At 42.2% G+C, this 21,878-nt stretch overlaps 1 protein-coding gene across 2 annotated transcripts in view; it reads right to left on the reverse strand.

Annotated features, from left to right (window-relative positions):
* Positions 1-21,878, reverse strand: part of PRR14L (proline rich 14 like) — a 57,191-nt gene that overhangs the window by 27,607 nt on the left and 7,706 nt on the right. For both annotated transcript variants that reach the window (XM_031948949.1, XM_031948948.1), the window contains exons 2-3: positions 19,151-19,681; positions 2,329-2,410 (exon numbers count right to left, since the gene is read on the reverse strand). In XM_031948949.1, coding sequence (XP_031804809.1) covers positions 2,329-2,410; positions 19,151-19,630 — 562 coding nt within the window. In that variant the 5' untranslated portion in view covers positions 19,631-19,681. The remainder of the gene's footprint in view (positions 1-2,328; positions 2,411-19,150; positions 19,682-21,878) is intronic.

Here is a 21,878-nt window from a genome sequence, read left to right on the forward strand (position 1 = left end):
TCTTGTCATTAGTGGAGACTACCAGCAGGTCACTCCAATTCAAAACAGTACTTATTAAGGGCTAGACCATGTAGCATGCGTAAGGCAGACTTCTTGGTGCCTCAGTTTCCTCATTTATAAAATAGCTATAATAGCACAGTAGGGACAGTTAGGAGGAGATCACCACAGCGAGATCAAAGGATTGGGTCATGGGCAGCTAGAGATCCAGTGTGAGGGCCCAGGGTGCAGAATGTGCAGGAAGGGAACAGGGAGGCCTCCGCAGGCATTTCCCCTTACTGGCATATTGTCTCACTTTCTGGGGAATGGGAAAGGGGTAGACAACCACCCCCCGAGAATCCTCTTCTGGTTCTCGACTTTGGGTACTGATCCCTTAACTTTGCTTAGAAATGTGACCAGGGACCAAGAGAAGCGAAGCTGGCCATGTTAAGTCACATGTTTAGACAAGGGGAGAGACCACTGGATTGCCTGGGACCTCTCAGAGAGAGCACCACATCTGGAGTCAGGAACAGCTGGTTCTGACTGCCAGCTCCAAGCTAAGCTGTGTGACCAGTGGCCAGGGGCCTCCTCCTCTACAGAGACTCTCCTTCTGTGGGCCTCTCCACCCCAGACCCACCCCCTTCCTCCAGTCTTCCTTCCCAACAAACTCTGATAAAAGCTTCCATTTTACAGCATTTCAAAGACAGTGCAGCAAAAGTGTTTCAGAAACCGCAAAGCCCATAGATGGGCTAAATCCACCCCATAAATGAAAGTTTGGGACAGGAGGCAGTGACCCTGGGGGGAAGAGCCCATTGGGACGGGCCACTTCATAAGTCCTGACTAAAGCTCCTCCCAGGAAAAAGGCCAAATCAGCCAGGGAGCACCTCATGCCAGATGGACAGGGGCTAGAATCTGTCTGTTCTCCGTGCATACGTACCTGAACAAAGCAGGCACAGCGAGAACCCGGGAGCATCAGGCGGGTGCCTTTAGAGCCAGGTCTGGAAGGAGTCTAAGGGCATCTAGCTCACAAGCTTCATTGTAAAGCTCAAAATCCCTTCAAGTTTTACAAGTAAGTCCTCTTGTCTACTGCCTTCACCAGGCAAGCTGAGCAGAGACGGTCCCTCCTCAAGGCGGCGTCACACAACGATCAGGGACACCCAGAAGGAAGACATCCCTGAGGGTCTCCATTCCTAAACAGATCACCAGCAGGAAGCCCAGGGATCAGAGTCCTAGCAAGAGACTGCCAGTGGGCAGGAGGACTCCAGGATGCTCTGTAGCTCCTCCAGAGAAACAGTTCAAATTAAAAAGACAAGTTCATCTGATCCAATCAACACTCCTTTATTAAGGGCCCACTATGCACCAGGCAAGGTACAGGCTCCCATGGATACCGACCCGGGATTTCCAGCAAGCGAGAAGGCATCAGTATGGAGGTGCTGCTTTAGTCCCAGGTGACCCGAGGCCGCCCCGCTCTGGAGCCGAGTACAAGAAAAGCTTCCCATCTGGGGCCCAGTGATGGCTGAATCATGGAGGAACAGCCCAGTGAAGCAAGCTGGTCATCCCTGATCCCAGCAACTCCTCCAACCCTCTGCCCAGGCTGGAGAGGGAGTACTCATGGCATACTAAGTGTGCCCTAGGGGGAACAGACCTTGCCACACAACAGTCCCAAATGAGTTAGTGCATCCTCTTCACATGAGGTGAGGAAACGGGAAGGGAGACGGGGGCACTGAGGGCAGCGTGCCCACCAGCGGTAGAATGGCTGAATGAGCTATGGTTTATGAACGGGATGGAATACTACTGTCCTACAAAGAATGAAGCGGAAGGTTTCCGAAGATCCTGGGAAAACTTGCATGAACTGACGCAGAATGAAGAACATTGACAGTGGCTGCAATACTGTAGAGATCTGGTAACTTTGATCAACACAGTGACCCATAATTCCAAAAGACTAAGGATGAACCATGCTACCTACCTGCAGACAGAGACGTGGCGGCCCTCAAGTGCAGACTGAAGCGGGCTCTCTTCTATTTCTTTCTTTTCCTTTTTTGGGAGAGGGGAGCAGGGGAACATGCGGCTAATGCAGAAATATTTTTCAGGTCTCTATATACTTATAATGGGCTTTATTGTTCTTCCTTTCACAATGGGTGAAGGAGGGGAAGGGAAAAATTGGAATATGAAATGAAGTTGATTTTTGTAAAGGAAAAGTACAGGAATAAAACAGAAAAGCCGTTTGTTGGTTTTTCAAAGAACATTGAGTTCCAATAAAGCCCCCTTCTTCATCATAATAGGGAAAAAAAGATGAGGCCTGGGGGAGGGAGAACTACAGAGGGGAGAAATCTCAGGGGACTCCATCCCTACCTGTGTGATGCGGCTCATCCTCAGGCTCATCCTCAGACTTGCTCCAGCTCAGATCTCGATCCAGCCGCTTCCCAAGGACCACCTGGACAAAGAGGGTCAATGAATCAGCTGGGCCTGGAAGGCTCCCGTCACACCCTTCCCGGCCCATCCCCACCACTGGGAAGAGCATCTCACCCTGAGGGGACAATGTCATTTTCAGTTATACAGACAACAATCCACTTTATTTTCCAAAAACAATACAGGAAAAAGACAGTCACCCAGCAAGTGCTTTTGGAACCACAGGAAGCTGGTTTATATTCCACTGTGGTTTGATTAATATCAAAACAAATGGTATGTGGTCCCAAGTTTCTGACTGCCCCTCCTCAGGGAGGCCAGGCGAGCCCAGCATCAGAGAAAGGGATGCTGGGAGCTCATTCTTTTGAAAACCATAGAAATTGAGTCATCTGTTTTGGAGCTGGAAGAGATCAGAGAGATCTTGCCGGTGATAGAGAAGGATGAGACTCAGTCCAACCACTTGGTCTGGCAAGAAACAAATCCTTTGGAAACCCTGAGTGCTAAAGAAACCCTGAACTCTCACTGGGCTTCATTAATCAGAACCTCCAGCCTCCCACTCAGTCCAGACAAAAGAGGGTACCCCAGCATGGTCAACAGGGCACTGAACTTCAGACAAGGGTTCAAATCCTACATATCCCATAGGGCATGGGAGCAGGAGCCAAGAAACCCTTCAAGATGAGCCTCCGTTTCCTTACAAATAAAACAGGGGTGCGGGTGCTGTATGTTGTACCGCTGTGCAGTTACGGCTCCACTGAGGCAATACCTACTAAGCACTAATTGGCTGTAAGGCCAGTTATCAGCATCATTAATGGAAAAGGCAGTGGGGACAGTGAGTACTGGGGAAGGAGGGAGGGCTGCAGAATGCCGTGGATCCTTGTAAACAAGGACTCAGGAATGGCAGAAATGAAGAGGGGCAGGGACCAGAGGCAGCTGCCAGATGGATCATGTCAAGCTCACTCCAGGGAGTGCCCTTGCTCATGGCTAAGGACCCTCCATGAACAATAGACTCCTCCTGGACAGGGAAGTTTCTTCCTTTTGTCTATCTTCTGAATTAGATCTTGTTTGCACATTTCTGAAAGGATCTATTTTAATTTAAATCTTGGCATAAAAGCCACTTTAAAACGATTATATTACTCATTTGTATTCAGAAAATACTAGTGCTGTAAGAAATGCCTCTCCTCTGAGCAAGAAATTACAGTTCCCAGCTACACACACACACACACACACACACACACACACCACACACAAACAGAAATGAAAGTCCTGTTCTCCACACATGACCCAGTAGCCTCCCTCGGTTCCCTAGTTCAATGCCCAACTCCCTTTTATACTCTTCTCTGACTCTACGAGATTGGCCAAGCACCTCTAGGTCTGCCGTGCCACTAATAAGGAGATCAGACTGACCACTCGCTAAATGCAGAGGCCAGCACTCTGCCAGTCTGTGCCCAAATCCTAGGCTGGCCTCTTTCTCCCTGCAAGGAGAAGAGAGAAAGGAGCCATTGCATACCATGTGGGTTCCCAGGCTGGCAGAGACAGGCGCCATTACATCCTAGGTTGGCCATTTCTTCCTCCTTACAGGGGACCCTACCTATCACCTGCCACCCACAGGGAAAGGAGAAAAGATGGCATTCCATTGCGCACTGGTCTTCTGTCCCACTGCTGCCTGCAGGGAACCAAGAAATACCTCTCCATCTTGCTCCCTCTGTCTATCTCCTGGCCATTTCCACCTGCATTCAATCAGCTCCCCCAGTGTTCCCCTCACCTGAGCTGCCTCGTACCCTGTCAGTGAAATCTTAATTATGTTATCGAGGCGTCTGAACTCATTGGCCAACCACCTATTTCTACCATCACACTTCTCCGCAGGCAGGGATTTGGAATCCCCAGTTGCCAGTCTGTCACCAAGTACTGAGGCTGTCACTGTCCCCGCGTCCGTCCCCCCCCATGGTCCATGGGCCATTCCTCTTTCTCCCACCTCCAGGCAGCCCTCCTACCCCTCTCATCATGTTCCTTGTGGTGTTTGGTTCCCTCTGGCATGAACCCCACCCCTCCATCTTCTGGCTCTCCTGATAATGGAACCTGGTCATCTTCTCTAGCCATGGCCACCATTTCCTTCGATCTTTGCACCTCCCTGTAGCCCTTGCAACTTCTCACCAGCCTCCTGCCTCACTAATTTCTCCTTTGAGGTTTTCAAACCACATCAACCCACCAACCAAGGTTCTGATATTTTGGCTCTGCCGACTTCTGGGACACTCCCCATCCCAGCCCCATCTGACTCCCCAACTCCTACCTTCACACAAGGGGAATACAAGACAAAGTGATGTTTCCCCAACTTCCTCACTTCCCAGTTGCTCATTTCTCTAGAGAATCCCACCCAACAGGTCCCAGCCCCTGAACTAACCTCACTTCCCTTTCTGACAGGATCGCTCCACTACGGCAAGTTTCTTAAACCATGGGTAGCAATTCCACAGGGGAGCGTGAAAAATGTGGCAAGAGGTTTTTTGAACCCAATGACCAAAAAAGGAATTCAAAATCAAATGCGTAATGCCCCCGAGGTGCTTCTGGAACCACTTTCACATGTGACATCTTGTGACTTCACTGCAGCTTGGGTTCTCAACATACAAGACGTGCACTTGCACTGTGTGCACACAAATGCTGTCAGACACAAATGCTGTCAGAAGCTCCTCGGATCAGATTCAAGATGGGGACATGTACAAATGTCTTGGACAAAATGGGATCTCAAGTGGACAGAGTTTAAGGAACTCTGGGCTGGGTAGGAGATTCTGTGAATAGACTTTACCTAGATTTTACTAAAATATTTTACTGAATTAAGCAAGGTACCTCTTACCACCCACTTAGAAAACATGAAAAGGCCTGGACTAGATGGCACTTTAATTCAGATATATTCGGAGCTGGTTTGTGGCTAGATTCAACAACGGTTCCACCTGTTTGCAGCCAGGTCTCCCTGAAGGGCTGGGTCATGTGGAACATTTTTGGACACGTTGGATAAGGGTACAGATGACAAAAATGTTCAGATGACATATCAAGCTGGGAGAAAGAACTAACACCAAAGAAAATGGGAGTCACGATCCAAAAAGAGCTTGAAAGGCTAAAACATTAAGCTGAATCCATAAGATGAAATTTAATAGGCATAAAAAGATTCCCAAATGAGTTCCCAAAAGCTCAACTTTACAAGTCCAAGGAGGGGGTGTTAGGTCTGAAAATGTTTGAGGGGGGAGGGTTAAGTGGGTTACAAGCTTGAGGAGTGAATGAGTGTAACATGGCAGCCAAAAGCTAATGCAGGAGAAGCTCTGCAGAGCATTCCCCATCTGTAGCCCTAGGGCCTTAGCTGAACATCACCAGCCACAACCTGGAGAGCCTCCAAAAGGAGGCCGATAGGATGGAGGGGAGCCTCGAGGCACATCATATGAGGACTGGTTGAAGGAGGGAGGATGCTGGAAAGAATAGGGAAAGCAGGAACATGAGAGGAGTACTTGGAGGATTACCATGTAGAAAAGGGATTACACCAGGGCGGGTGGGCCCCACAGGACTGAACCTACAAGGCACAGTGGCTGGAAGGGGCCAAAGGGAAAACTGATGCCCGATGCCAGGATAAACTTCCTGAGAATTCAAGGTGTAACCAAGAGAAGCACAGGTTGCCTCAGGAGGTGACAGGGTCCTTGGGCCACTGCCAATGGGAAGAGGGGACTATGAGACCAGAAGCATTTGATCCTCAGTCCGGGGCTCTGTCCACTGAATGAGCCGCGTTGTGAGCAGCGAGGAAGATAAAAAACCGGGGGAGGGAGGGGCTCTCCTATTCAGCATTAGTCCCACTATACCAGCAAGTCCAAAGCTTTCCTTAGGCAGCACGGAGCTTGCCCCTCCCTCCCCCAAGTGCTACCTGTCACCTTCAACAATGCACCAGTAGGTCCCTCTCCCAAGGTGACCAAGGAAAATGAAAAGAACTCATGTTCCAAAATGTTCCTAGCAGCTCTCTTTACCTTGGCAAAGAACTGGAAGTTGAGGGTATGCCAGAGTGTTCCAGGAACAGGGACAAGCCCCTGAAAATATTTGGACGGTTCCATGAGCAACTAAATAGCCATATATTTATTCCCATTTCCCACAACCTCACAAACCTTTCCGAAACAGAAATTATGATAAAGAAAATATAAGAATTAATAAAACCCTAAAAGGAAGGGGCTAAAAATGGGCAGAGCAAGTCAAGGGTTGATAGAAAGAACAAGAACATCCATATTCCTTGATGTTCTCTTTCCCATCCCTTTTTTATTTTTTAATTTATGGAATAAAACAAGCATTTCCATAATAATATAATTAAAAAGACGATTGCATATGAAACTGTAAATCTATTATCTATTTCTTGCTATTCCATTCAAATATAAAACAAAATCATCATGTAAATTTTTCTCCCCTCTCCCCAAGATGGCTACTATTGGAGACAAATAGAACTATACAGAGATACAGATACAACTATTCCATACGAACTCCTATTTATCACTTCTTTCTCTAAATGCGGATAGTATCTTCCTTCATACGTCCTTTAAGGTTAATTTGTATTTGCAATTATAGTAGACAAAATAAGTTATTCGCTCAAAGTCATCCTTAAAACAATGTTGCTCTCACTGTACACAATGTTCCTTTGCTTTTGCTCATTTTACTCTTCATTATTTCATGCAACTCTATGTTTTTATAAAATCAGCCAGCTCCTCATCTCTTACAGCACAGTATTCCAGCATAATCCACAACTTAGCTTAAAAAGGCCACCGTCTCCCACTGCATCCAGGGCCATCTTTAGTGGTCCTAATCTAGCCATTGGACCCAGATACCTCTGGAGGAGGAAGTGAAGCTGGTGACTTTGCACAGCTTCCCCCCTTCAAATCCAATTCACCTGCAGGCCATGGCATCGCCTCCCTGATGTCCTGTTTGTGTTTGACAAACGACCACAACAATACCACAACTGGTTCAGCCATTCTCCAACTAGTGGGCCTCCCTGCAATTTCCAGGTTCTCTTGTCACAAAGAGAGCTGCTATAAACACTTTAGAACATGTCAGTTCTTTTCCTTTTTCCCTAATCATCTTCAGAAATAGACTCAGTCATGCTAGGTCAAAGGGTACATACAGATAATTTATTAAATTGTTGGGCATAATTCCAACTGTTCTCTAAAAGAGTTGGATCAGTTCACAATACCGTCAACCCTGTATTGGTGTCCTAATTTTTTTCACATCCCTTCCAACATATTTTCTCCTGCTAGAATTTTAGCCAATCTGGTAGGTGTAAAACAATATCTTAAGGGTGTTTTAATTTGTATTTCTCTAATTAATAATGTTTTTAAATGACTATAAATTGTTTGATTTCTGCACTGGAAAATTCATATCCTTTGACTACTTATCAACTGGGAAATGACCTGTATTCTTATATAATTGCCAAAATTCTTTATATATTTGAGATCTGAGACCTTTATCTGATAAAACTGTTCATAAAAATGTTTCCCTAATTTTCTGCCTTCCTTTTAATCCTTACTATGTTTTATTTGCATGAAATCCTTTTAATTTAATGTAATCAAAATGATTAATTTTATACCTGCCTTTGCAGATTCATGTATACATTGATAACTAATCTGTCCCACAATCTTCTAATTTTCTGGTAAAACCTTTTTATATTTACGCCATGTGTCAATTTTGATCTGTTCTTGTAAAAGGTGTAAGATACTGGTCTATACCCAGTTTCTTCCATAAAGATTTCCAGTTTTCCCAATAATTTTTACCAAGCAATAAACTTATCTCAAAATCTTAAGTCTTTACATCCCTTCTTAAGTGCAAGTCATCTCTGAATACTCTCTCTTTTACTTCCCTATCTATGGAGATGTTGGATTCCCTTCTTATAGAAATAAAAAATGACTATATTAATACTGATGATCACAAGTTAAGATTCTATGGGACAGCCTGGAGAGACTTACACGAACTGATACGAACTGATACTGAGTAAAATGAGCAGAACCAGGAGATCATTATATATTTCAAAAACAATACTATATGAGGATCAATTCTGATGGACGGGGGCCCTCTAACAATGAGATGAACCAAATCAGTTCCAATAGAGCAGGAATGCACTGAACCAGCCACACCCAGCGAAAAGAACTCTGGGAGATGACTATGAACCACTACATAGAATTCCCAGTCCCTCTATTTTTGTCCGCCTGCATTTTGGATTTCCTTCCATCTTTCCAAAGCCTCACAACAATGATCCCAAATCTATGTTTACAGCCTCACTGGCTATGACTCTCCCATAGCTAGGTAATCTGCCCCTCACCCACAGTTCTTCCTCTACAGCCTCTGTGCCTCTGTCCTGACCTTCCCGCACTGTCCTTCAATATTTAGCTCAAACATAATCTTCAGAGTCAACCCTTTCCTGCTCCCCAGCTTCTGCCCTCCTGCCTCTGTCTCAAAGGATCCTAAACAGAACTTTTCTCTATTTCTCTTTACCTCCCCATCAGCAGGGAAGCTCCTTTTCCACAGTGAAACTGCCTCAGTCACTGTAATGGCATATCCAGGCCTGGCACACAGATGCTCTTTGACGGACAATGAGCAAGTCACTGAAGCTGGACCGTCTGGATGTCAGTCTCCCTCTCTGGAAAATCACAAGATGTTGGACTCAATGGCCTCCCAAAGTCCATTGCAGCACTAGATCTGGGATGCTCTGACCTCATAATAACTAACCTATCCCCCCCTTCCCATCCTAAAAGTGAGTAAGATATCATCATCAACCACCCCCCACCATACACACACCCCTCCCTTCCCATCTACAGAAGAGTTATTAGTTAATAGAGAATAGGCAGCCTTGTAAAAATGTCCAGTGAAATGTATTCAAGGCTAGTCTTTAACTTTTCCTTTTATTATTTAACTTATTCATTCATAAACCCAAATAATCCAACATACAAAGGAAAGAGAAGGGACTGGAGAGGAAACCAGGGACTTGGGTAATCTACAGTCTTTTGGAAAAGTGTGCATTAAATTGAATAAGGCATCACTGCCATGTTTACCCGTTCCTTGGAGAACATTTTCCTTTTTTCAGATCTCTCTCACTCAATTCTGAAACTCACACCTCAGTACCTCCTTGGTTCACAGAAATTCGTACTCTCTCTGGAAGCAATCACCCCATCTCCCACCCAGCTGATCTCCAGAAGATCATCTTTCCGAAACACAATAGCAACCCTCCAACTCCCGAGTACCTTCGGGCCTGTTAAAGACCGTGAAGGGGAGACATCAGGGAGCAGCTTCCAGCTCCTCCACCTGAGGGTCCCAAGAGCTCCCCCTTATCCCCTTATCATTTCTCAGCCCAGTTATAAAACTTAACCATCTCCCTCTGCATGGAGTTTGCCCCTCCCTCATTTTCAGCTTCTCTTTATGTGAATTGTGAATGGGCTTCCTCTCTCTTCCCAGTACACTTAGCACAGTATCTGGCTCAAAGTAAAGCATATGGTTTGAGTCATACTGAGAAGACTCAAATTCAGTCTCACTTACTATCTATGGGACCCTTCAACTTTATTTACCTCACTTTCCTCATCTGTAAAATGGGGATAATAGCTCCTACCTCTAAGGGAAGTTGGGAGAATCAAATGTGATAACTATAAAGCACTTAGCACAACGCCAGGAACATAGTAAATAATATCAATATTGGTTATTACTCTGATTATTTATTATTCTTAATGTTTATTGACTCTGATCATATTCCCACTAACCTATTCACCTCTCCTAAAAAGTCTTCGATTGCAATTTGGAACTATGGACAAAAGGCTATCAAACTTTGCAACCTCTTTGATCCAACAGTGTCTCTACTGGGTGTATATCCCAAAGAAATCATTAAAGAGAGAAAAGGACCCACATGTGCAAAAATGTTTATAACAGCCCTTTTTGGGGTGACAAGGAACTGGAAATTGAGTGGATGCCCATCAGTTGGAGAATGGCTAAATAAGTTATGTTATAGAATATTACTATTCTATAAGAAATTAGGAGCCTGATTTCAGAAAAACCTGAAAAGACTTAGATGGACTGATGCTAGGTGAAATGAGCAGAACCAAAAGAACACTGTATGCAAACCACAACTTTATATGATCAGCTATGATGGATTTGACCCTTTCTCACCAATTTGGTGGGTGATTCAATAGACTTGGGATGGAAATTGCCATCTGCATCCAAAGAGACAACTATAGAGTTTGAAGCTTGTTTATTCCTTTGCTTTTTCTTTCTTGTGCTTTTTTCCCTCTAATTTGTCTGATTTTTTTTTTTTGCATAACATGTCAAATAAGGAAAAATGCAAATATTTAACCTAAATCTGATTGCTTGCTGTCTTGGGGAGGAGAGAAATAAAGGAAGGAGGAAGAAAAATGTGGAATACAAAGTCTTGAATATCGAAGACTATCTTTGCATGTTTTTGAAAAAATAAAATACTATTGAAAAAAATTGTTCTTATACCAAAATGAGAAGAGTAGCAAAATAAATCACCACATTGGTCATATAGGGTGTAACCATTCCAGTATATTATATCTATGCCAAAAGGTGATTCATTATCCATTTTCCTTAAATCAATATTTTGTCCTGATTGATTAGTGGGTAAAGTCATTTATACAACGGCGGCTATTCTGCATCCATCCATCTAAGTCTTCCCAAGTTTCTCTGAATTCTTTAATTCATAATTTCTTATGCCACAATAACATCTTATTACAGTCATGTCCTAGAATGTGTTCAGTCATTGTGCAATCGAGGGCCAGCCATTCACTTTGTTACAAGGTCCCTCCTTCAACAAAATGTACTATTCTATTTTTGTACCCTTCCTTCTTTTTGGCCTCTTGAGTTTAATAGGAAGCTTCCCAGGTCAAAAAGTATACAAAGTTTAGAGTTTCTAAACCAATAAACAGTACCTCAATATGCCAAAGAGCAACATGTAAGAAATGATATATTTCACTGAAAACTACCCATTTAAAAAATAACTGAGTGAAATAAGTAAGGAATGCAGCTAAATAAAATCACCCCTTTTAAAGGTTCTTTTCTAACAATACTTTCCCACCTGTGCAACAAAATTATGAAAGACTCTTTAGTGATAAAGAAATAACCTCATTTAACAACCTTTTGGTAAGCAATATTAGGAAAGTATAACATATCATAGGGAAAAACATGAGTCCAAACTGAAAGCAATATTCTGATGATCAACTGGGAATGGCAGCTATCCTCAATAATACAATGATACAAGGCAATTCTGAAGGAATTGGGCTTTTTTTGGGAGGGTCCCCCAGGAAAAGAGGGGGGGTCCATATTTTCTTTTACAACATGACTAATATGGAAATGTTTTGCATGACTATACATGTGTTATAGCAATCTGTATCAAAATGCCTGCCTTCTCAATAAAGAGGGAGAGGAGGAAGAGAATTTGAAACTCAAAATTGAAGTTTCGAAATGGAAGTTAAAAACTTTTTTTACATATAATTGGAAAAAATTGAAGTATTTGAAAAAAGGAAAAGAAAATGAATTTTGCTAGGGGGAGACCCAGAGCCTAGTTAGAGGAGTAAAGTGAGCAGTCCTGCCAAGCTTTTCCAATGATCTTCTCTAAAGAACTTTTAAAAAGCACTTACTGCAGAACTTGGGAGGTAAACAGCAGCAAGAATGGTACAGGGAGAACTCACTACTTAGGGACATTAAGGGGAGTGAACACTAATTTAGAAAGAGATTACAGGGAATCCCTTAGTAATACTAGGCATAAGACCCCTTGCCATTTGGCAACTCCACTATTCATTATTCAGTTCAAGGATGCCAAGGAGCTGTGGCTATGAGGGAGTCACTTACGTGGCAAGGATCAGAGTGCATGCCGGAGGGGCACTGACTCTCACCAAATCACAATACCTTGCAAGCACCAAAAACTCTGTGCCCGACAGTGAAAACATCAGAACATAGCCTAAAACTTAGGAAAGTCATTCCTCCTCAAACCCTCCTCCCCTCCATACATGTTAAAAGCCAACTCTTAATATCAAGGCCCAAGTCAAAAATTAGTCTGGAAAAATGAGCAAGCAAGAACAACAACAAAAAGAAGTTGACCATAAAAAGCTACTATGATGATAGAGAAGCGCAAGACCAAAAAAAAAAAAAAAAAAAAAAGACAATGGCTTGAAAACATCTACAAGCAAAGCTTCAAAGGTAAAATGCAAATTGAACACAAGCCCAAAAAGGATTCCTTAAATAGCTTTTTAAAAAAGGCAAAATATTTGTTTTTGAAATCTAATTTTAAAAGTAAAGGAAATATTGAGAAGAGCAACAGGAGAAAATTATGAAAAGAGAATAGTTTGATAAGCAGCACAAACAATAAGAAAATGACTTCTTAAAGATTAAAATTGGTCAAGAGGAAGCTACGAACTCCTTGAAACATCAAAAAACCATAAAACAAATCAAAATAATAAAAAGAAAATGAAACCAACCTTGAAAAAAGATTGAGATAATTTAAGAATCATTGAATTACCCAAAAAATTACTTTAAAAAAGAGACGACAGCATGCTTCAAGAAATTAAAAAGGAAAACTACCCATTCATTTTAAGCCAGGGGACACAACAGAAAATCAAAGATTCCACTAATCACCTATAAAAGATCCCCAAATGAAAAAACCCAGGAATATTAGTTAAAATTCCATAGACCCAAATGGAACCAGGTGAAGATGCAGTGAATTAGACACCCTAGGCCTAGGGTCTATTGAACCCTATTCTCAGAGATCTTTAGGACAGAAAAGATCAGACCCTGGGTCTAAGCTTCAGGAAGTTATGGGACCCATAGGAAGTAGACAGCATTGATAACCAGTGCTCAAAGGTTGCTTCCTTTTCAATCCATCCAATGAGCTTTTTTTGCTATTTGACCAAAATCACTATTTCTGGTTCACGAGGCCAGACACAATGCTGGGAGATGGAAGCTGAGAAGCTCTGGGTCCGCTCAGCTGGAGTACTTGGGCCTCTCCTTGCAAGGACCAAATAAATGCTTCCTATTTGTATCTGAAGATGCTTCTGAGTAGCCTATTTGGGTAAGGGGGTCTAGTACCTGTCTCACACAGCTCCCTGGTCAAGAAGCCAGAAAGTAACCTTTCAAGTTCCACAATCAGGATCACAAAAGATTTAGCTGCTTCTACCATAAAGGAGCAAAGAAGGAATAGGATGTCTTGGAAAACAAGGGTGCTATGGTTAACAACTAAGAATAATCTTCACAACAAAAACTGAGTGTGATCCTACAAGAGAAAAAAAAAATGGACATTTAATAAATGAGGATGTCTAAGCATTTTCAATGAAAGAAAATCTCAACAGAAAATTTGACATTTAAACATAACAAAAAGAAAATGAAAAAGTAAACACAAGTGAGAAATTTATTTACTTAAGAGAGAATGACTATATGTTTATTATTCGGATGATCACCAAAAAGTGGAAAAGATGTACTGAGAAAAAGGGAAAATGGTTTTCTATAAAAGAGGAGTACAAAGGAACAGTTTTTCACAATGGAAGGGAAAATGGAGGGGAACAACCAGTCACTGAAATTTACTGATTCATCTGAATTGATTCAAAAAGGAAAGAATGTAATATATAGACACACAAAATGGGACAGAGAAATTCATCTTATCCAACAGGGAAGTAAGAGAGGAAGTTGCTAAGAGAAAGTTGGGGAGGAAGTGAAAAGAGGGAGCGGTTTAATAAGCGAGGCAGAAGTCAGAAAAGAGGTTAAGGTTAAAAGAGAGAGCAAGAAAGAAGATTAAACAGAAGATTCATGGGAAACGGGCAACTGGCAAGCATAATGATGAATGGGAGGAACTCATCAATAAAACAAGAGAAGAACAAAATGGATTGGAAAGCAGAATCCAACAAGGTGTTATTTACAATGAGACACATTTGAAATAGAAAGATACAGAATTTAAAATAAGAGGCTGGAACAGCTTCAGCTGAGCTCAAAAGCAAAAATAGACCCAATTAAAAGATAATCAAAGAAATTACATTTTGCTAAAAGATACAAAAAAAAAAAAAAAAAGAAGAAATAACAATACTAAACATTATTCAAATTGCATAGCATCTAAATTGTTGAAGTTAAATGAATTACAATAGGAAAAAGATATTAATACACTGCTAGTGGGGAATTCTTAATTTACTTCTCTCATACAAACTGACCACGAAATAAATAGGAAGTTAACAAGATGACCAGAATTTTAGAGAAGTTAGATTCGACAGACCTCTGGGATAAACAGAATGGAAACAGAAAGAAGTCTATCTTTTTCTCAATTTTTATACCCCCCCCAAGTCCCCAAACCATGGATTAAGACATAAAAACCTTACAAATGTGGAAAAAAGAAATACTTAATGTATCTTTTTCAGATCACAAAGCAACAAAATTTACATTCAACACAGGGCCTTTGAAACATAGATTAAAAATTAACTGTAAAACTAAATCCCAAAGAAAGAATGGGTCAAAGAACAAATCACAAAAACAATCAGTTTCATTAAAGGGGATGTCAAAAACAAAACAACATAATGCTCCAAAATCTATGGAACACAAAAGTGGCACTTGAGGGGGAAATATCTCTAAACCCTTAAATCGATAATAATAATACAAAATTAATGAATTGGGATGCAACTAAAAAAAAAAAAAAATGAGAAATGGCAAATTAAAAACTTTCAAAACACCAAAATGAAAATCCTGAAAGTGATTAATCTGTCATTCTAAATTAAATGGATAAATATTTTTAAAAATATAATTAAAAGAGGAAACAGAATACTTAAATAACCCTATCTTAACAAAAAAGAAAACCACCAAAACTCAGGACCAGACAAATTTACAAATTAATTTCTATCAAACATTTAAAGAACACCTAATTCCAATACTACATAAACTATTTGGAGGAGGAAAGAAAGTTGGGTAAAGGAGTTCTTCTTTCTATGACATAAATATGATTTTGATATTTAAACCAGAGAGAGCAAAAACAAAGGAAGAAGACTATAGGCTAGTTTTCCTAATGACTACTGATGCAAAAATTTAAAATACTAACAAGATTATAGCAATTTATCAAGATCACATACTATGACAAGGTTGGATAATACAATGAATGGAAGACTAGTTCAACATCAGGAAAACTATAAGCATAATTGACCATTTAAAAAACAAAAACAAGGAAAATCATGTAGAAAAAGCTTTTGACAAAATATAGCACTTATTTCCATTAAAAACTCTAAAGAGCCTTGGAACAAATGTAGCATATAGGGAACATGGAAAAAAATCAGATCAAAGGGTAAGGGAAGAGTTTATGACGGAACATAAGATACAGAGTATTATTCTAAGTAAAAATGGATCAATTTTGATTACAGGCACAAATAAAACCAATATAGCTAAATTAGAAAGAAAAGAGGAAATTGGAAGAAAAAAAATTTACACCAAGTTTTTCTCATAAGGATCTCATTTCTCAAATGTACAGTAACCGAGTCCAATTTATTTGGGGGGAAAATAGCCTTTCTCCAATTGACAAATGATGAAAGGATATGAACAGGCAATTTTCAGAAGAAAACAAACCCATCAATAATGATGTAAAAATGTTCTAAATCGGTTGCTGATTAGAAAAATGCAAATTAAGACAACTTTGAAGTACCACCTCAGATACATCAAATTGGCCAATAGCACAGAAAAGGAAAATGACAAATGGAAGCAATATGGAAAAACAGACACTAAGGTACTGTTGATGGAGCAAATCAATCTGGAGAATAAAACTGCAAGTCCTTTGACCCAGAAATATCACTAGGTCTTATTTCAAAGAGATTGAAGGAAAAAAGGACCCACACTGTAATCATATTTATAGCAGTTTTTTGTGGAGGCAAAGAATTAGAAACCAAGAGAAATTGAGGAATAGTTGAACAAGCTGTGTTTCAGGATTGTTTTAAAATACTATTGTGCCATAAAAAATGACGAAGGGAATGATTTCAGAAAAATCTGGGAAGATCTGTTATGAAATGATACAAAGTGAAGTAAACAGATCCTAGAAAAAACACAATAACAGCAGTTTTGTAGTGATGATTAACTGTAAAAAGGCTATTCTAATCAATACAAAAATTCAAAGCAATTCAAAAGGACTCAGGTTGAGCAATGCTATCCACCTCCAAAGGGAGAACTGGTGAATTCTGAATAGAGATTAAAGCATATTTTTTCACTTTATCTTCCTGGCTTTTTATTCATATTTGGACTAAGAAGAAATGTTTTACATGTTTTTCATATACACAAAGAATTCTGATCAGTACAATGACCATCCGTGATCCCAGGAACCAAAAATTAATAAGATGGGCCTGCAGAATAAGAGACCCATTTTTGAGCTTCATGAGAATATGAGAATTTTTTAGCTTGATTATAGATATTTGTCAAAGGTTTACTTTACCATTCTTTTTCTTTTTTTTTCAAGAGGGAAGGTCCATGTTTGGGGTATGGTGGCAGTGGCAGAAAATAAACACTGAAATTTACTGAAACGTTCAATCTGTGAGCAGAATCAGGATAACACCATACACAACAACAGCAACATCATCTGATAATCATCTATAAGTGACTTAGCTCTTCTCAGAAGTACAATGATCTAAGACAATTCCAAGAGACTCATGATGAAAAATGCTATCCACGGACAGAAAAAAAAAACTAGAGTCTGAGGGTAGATTGGTACAGAACAGATTGGTACAGAACAGGTAGCAAGGGGCTGCTGTGTAGACCACACCAATGGCTGTGACCAACTGCGGTCATGAGGCCTCCAGAAAGGAAGATGGCTGCTTGGAAGAGCTTCCTAACCTGATGTCTGGGAGGTAGGAGGCACCTCTGACCCTTTGGCCCCACTGAGGGCTCATCTCCTACCAAAAAGCCCACAGACTCTTCTAAGTAGCCTCTTCTGGACCCCATCTGTTCTTCCTCAAGTTTTCTTTCTAACCTTTTGTGTCTGGTTCAAGGGAAGCAGTCTCTAAGGATTTTGTTCTCCTTCTAGCCAAAAAGTGCTAGGTAGCTCAGACTGAACACAGCAACAAAGCTGACTGAAAGTCAGGGGTAGGAGACAGGGAAAGGAGGCTGAAAGTCAGGGAGGCAACAGTCACAACCAGGAGCTTCCACTCTGTCCCACCTTCAGACCAGGCTGTCCTCCAGAACTTCTCAGCTCTAGGACTCAAGGAAAGGGCCCTGGCCTCCCAGACTGCCCAGCAATTAATGGTCCTCCCTGCAGCATCCTGTTCCATTGACTTTGTGTGCATTCACGCATGTGTGTAAAATATTTAACCAGTAGATCTTCCTGGAACACCCCCCCTTCCCAGAAGACAACTACTGAACACTGCATATGCTTTCAGACTTTTCCAAGCTATTTATTCATCAGCTGTGTCATATTCCTTCTTTTCGTTCTTTTTGTCTTAAAAAAAGATCATTTTTTGTTACATGGGATGGGGACAAATGATAGGGAAAACCATGCTAGTGCAAAACAAAAAAGAAAGTTCTCAATAAGCCTTACTTAAGGCAAACTATTTCTCTGGGTCCGTGTTGTTCTTTCCCACCCCTGCCTCCTGCAGAACACAGATGCGTTGGGAGCAGGGCCCCCATCTCTGCCTTTTATCTCTGGATCCTCAGACCTGGCAAAGTTCCCAGCATATCAGTAGGCACTTAGGACCCGTGGCTCTGCCGAGTGGGGAGATGGGGGAGGACTGTCAGTGCTTCCTGAGAGGATGGTCCCTGAGGCCAGAGCCCATCATTCCCACAGCTTGGGGATGGAGATTTAGGGACCCGGGACACCCCATTTCTGTAATGCTGGGCACAAGGGCCCTGGGAGAGGGGGAGAACATGAACAGGATCACCAGCCTCAATTTACAGTCTGAAGGTTCTGCTTCTGATGCTATTTCTATATTAATTATACCTCTTTTCCCCCAGAACTGTTGTGAGCAAAGGGCTTAAAAATATATATGTATGTGTGTGTGTGTGTGTGTGTATTTTTGTTGCTAGAGTTTATTTCTGTATCATTTACAACACTTCTGGGCAGCAGGGTGGCACAGTGGATAGCATGCCAAGCCTGCAGTCAGAAACACTCATCCTCAGAACCTTATTGGCTCTGTGACACTGGGAAATCACTCCATCCTGTTGGCCTCAGTTCCCTCATCTGTAAAATGGGCAAACCAGCCCCGTATCTTTGCCAAGAAAACCCCAAATGCACTGAGTCAGACATGCCTGGAACCACTGAACATCACTTCCACTGCCTTCCAGAGCCAGCTCTTATAACCAAGAATAAGAAAAACTTCCCCTAACCCCACAAGCCTGTTATTTCTGAGCCGTCCCACCTCACAGACTACACTAAAAAATGCCCTTGCCACAGCCTGAAGGACCCCTTCCTCCTTCAAGTTTGATCCTCATGCCAGAGGAATCAGCCATTGGATGCCCTCTGAAACATGCATGTGAGAACATTTCCAAGACATAAACAAGCTCCTGGGAAGCAGGTGACATTTGCAATATGACTGGGATGCTGTGGACCATCTGCTGCAGGCACACTATCCTGCGGACCTCCCAGGAGCCCCCAGGCCTCACCACTGGCCCGCCAGCTGAGCTCAGCTCCACGAACTCCTGGAGAGCAAGGACTAGCAGACTTGTCTCCTTACTCCCTAGTGCTTAACACATAGTAAATGTTTCATAATGGCTTTTCATTCATTCACTCCCTCACTCCTGTAGTTCAGAAATCCCGCCTGCTGTCTCTTACCTGGCACAAGCCCCAGGCTCCTGTAGCAGCAGCTGAGGAAGGCTGCTCCTGGCCTTCCGCCAATCTCTCCGGGGGGGCTCTCCCAGCGCTCGCTGCCGCCTCTTTCTGCTTCCCCTGGTTGCGTAAGGACTTCTGCTCCCCTCTCCCCACAGTCCTCTCTTTCTCAAGGACTCCTGCAGCCACGGCGTCTCTGGCTGGACACTCTGCAGCCAGACCACAACATCTCGGTTCTTCCCCATCGTCCATGAGGTCAGCGTCTCGAGAGCAATTTTCCACATGAGTCCTCTGTGGCTCTAAAGGCAAAGTCCGTAGCAAGGAGCTTGAGGCCTCGGGTTTCGCATCTGGAGTCACACTTGGCTCAAACTCCGCAGGAAGCTCCGGAGAGACGCTCACTGGAAGTTCCACGTACAACTCCTGGGCCCCTGCAGACATGGAGGCATCGAGAGAGATGGGCTGCGTCTCCACGCCAGATGACAGCATGAGGGCGGCCGAGAATGCGGGGGTCCAGTTTATCGATGCGGATGGTTCACCCTAGCACAGAACAAAAAGTTAAGACCCAAACAGTTAAATGATGAAGATAATAAATTCCCACATTGTCATTAATCATAGCCACCATCGTTAGCAAGCCTTAGAATTTCCAAAGTACCACATAAGCTACGTGCTCTATGTGGCAGCATCTTTTATATGGCACCTTAAGATTTACAAAACATTTTACAGGTATTGTCTCACCTGACCCTCCTAATAGCCCTTTTTTTTTTTTTTTTTTTTTTTGCTGCGGCACCTGGGGCTAAATGACTTGCCAGGGTCTCCTGACTAGGAAGCGTTAAGTGTCTGAGGTCAGATTTGAAATTAAGTTCTCCTGACTTCAGGACTGGTGCTCTATCCACTGCGCCATCTAGCTGCCCCTCCCAATTGCCTTTTGAAGCAGATGCTTTATTATCCGTTTTAGAGTGGAGCAAACTGGGACTCAGAGAGCAGAGGTGAGTTTCCCAGTATCACTTAGCTAATGAGCATCTGAGATTGGCTCTCCTCCCAGGTATCCTATACTCCCTAATCCAGCCTCCTAACCAAGCACTGCACCAGTGTCCTAGGAAGGCCGGGATTGGAAAGGCTACAAAATCACACCAAATGAGACTTGGGGAGATTAACCCCTCTCACTGACCCCACAGAAACAACACTGTGAGTGACCAAGAGCCCTTTTTCAGCTGGATGTTGGGCATGTGTTCAGCAGATGAACCTCCACAGGATCAGGAGGCTGGGGGCTCTCATTCCTGGACAGCTACTGAGGACTGCTTCCTCACGGGAGTCATGGTGGAGAGGAGAGAAGAGGAGAGTCTTTTGCAGCACAGACAGAACCCGTCATCAGGACCAAGAAGGCCTGGATGGAAATTGTCCCTTTGATGTGTCCCGGCTATGAGCCTTAACTCCTAAATTGCCAAATGGGGATTATACTCATCTGTAGTCCCTATCTCACAGCTCCAATGAGATGCCATGAAGTGAATTTCAGACTTTAAAGTAAACTTTAACTGATTTACTGATGGGCCAAATTGATGTTATCAATCATGGAGATGAGGAAACTTCCTCTACCTTCCTGCGGCCTTCCAGCCCTTTGAGGAAAAGTACCTTGTCCACAGGCAGGACTGGCCCCTAGGTCCTCCTCTCCACTCTACCTGGTCCCTTCCAAGCCCTTATTTTCTGTGATTCTCTGAAAACCACTTATGACTACATCAAGGGCTATCACACCAAAAGGGGATGTGAACGTTTGACAATTTCAGAATTTTAAGCCATCATAGTCATAGTCATATAGAAAATGTTTTAAATCACTGTTGACTAGAGAAATGCAAATTAAGACAGCTGAGGTACGATTACATATCCCTCAGACTGGCTAAGATGACAAGATAATGATAAATGTTGCAGTTGTGAACTGATCCAACCATTCTGGAGAGGAACTTGGCACTATGCCCAAAGGGCTTTCAAATTGTGTATACCCTTTGATCCAGTTGTGTTTTCCCAAAGAGATCCAAAAAAAGGGAAAAGGACCCACATGTGCAAAAATGTCTGTGGTGGCCCTTTTTGTAGTGGCAAGGAACTGGAAACTGGGTGGATGCCCATTAGTTGGGTAATGGCTGAACAAGTTCTGGTATATGAATGTTATGGAATATTATTGTCCTATAAGAAATGACCAGCAGGACGATTTCAGAGAAACCTGGAGAGATTGACAGGAACTGATGCTGAGGGAAATGAGCAGAACCAAGAAATCTTTATACAGAACAAGATTTATACAATGATCAGTTCTGATGGCTCTTTTCAACAATGAGGGATTCAAGGTAATTCCAATAGACATGATGGAAAGAGCCATCTGCAGAGACACATAACTATAGGGACTCAATGTGGATCACAGCTTAGTATTTTTACCTTTGTTTTTATTTATTTGCTTGTTTTTTTTTTTTCTTTTTGATCTGATTTTTCTTGTGCAGCATGATAAATGTGGAAATGTTTGGAAGAATTTTACACATTTAACCTATATTGGATTGTTTGCTATCCATGGGAGGGAAAAAAATTTGGAACACCAAGTTTTGCACAAGTGAATGTTGAAAACTACCTTTACTTGTATTTGGAAAAATAGCTATTATTTAAAGAAAAGAAAAGAAAACAATAGATATAAAAATTCATAAAGAAAAAAAGTTTGCAAGGCTCCTTTAAAAACAGTTTAGTCTATCCATTGACC

Source organism: Sarcophilus harrisii, chromosome 1 (assembly GCF_902635505.1).
Source record: "Sarcophilus harrisii chromosome 1, mSarHar1.11, whole genome shotgun sequence".
In the NCBI taxonomy this organism is placed as follows: domain Eukaryota; kingdom Metazoa; phylum Chordata; class Mammalia; order Dasyuromorphia; family Dasyuridae; genus Sarcophilus; species Sarcophilus harrisii.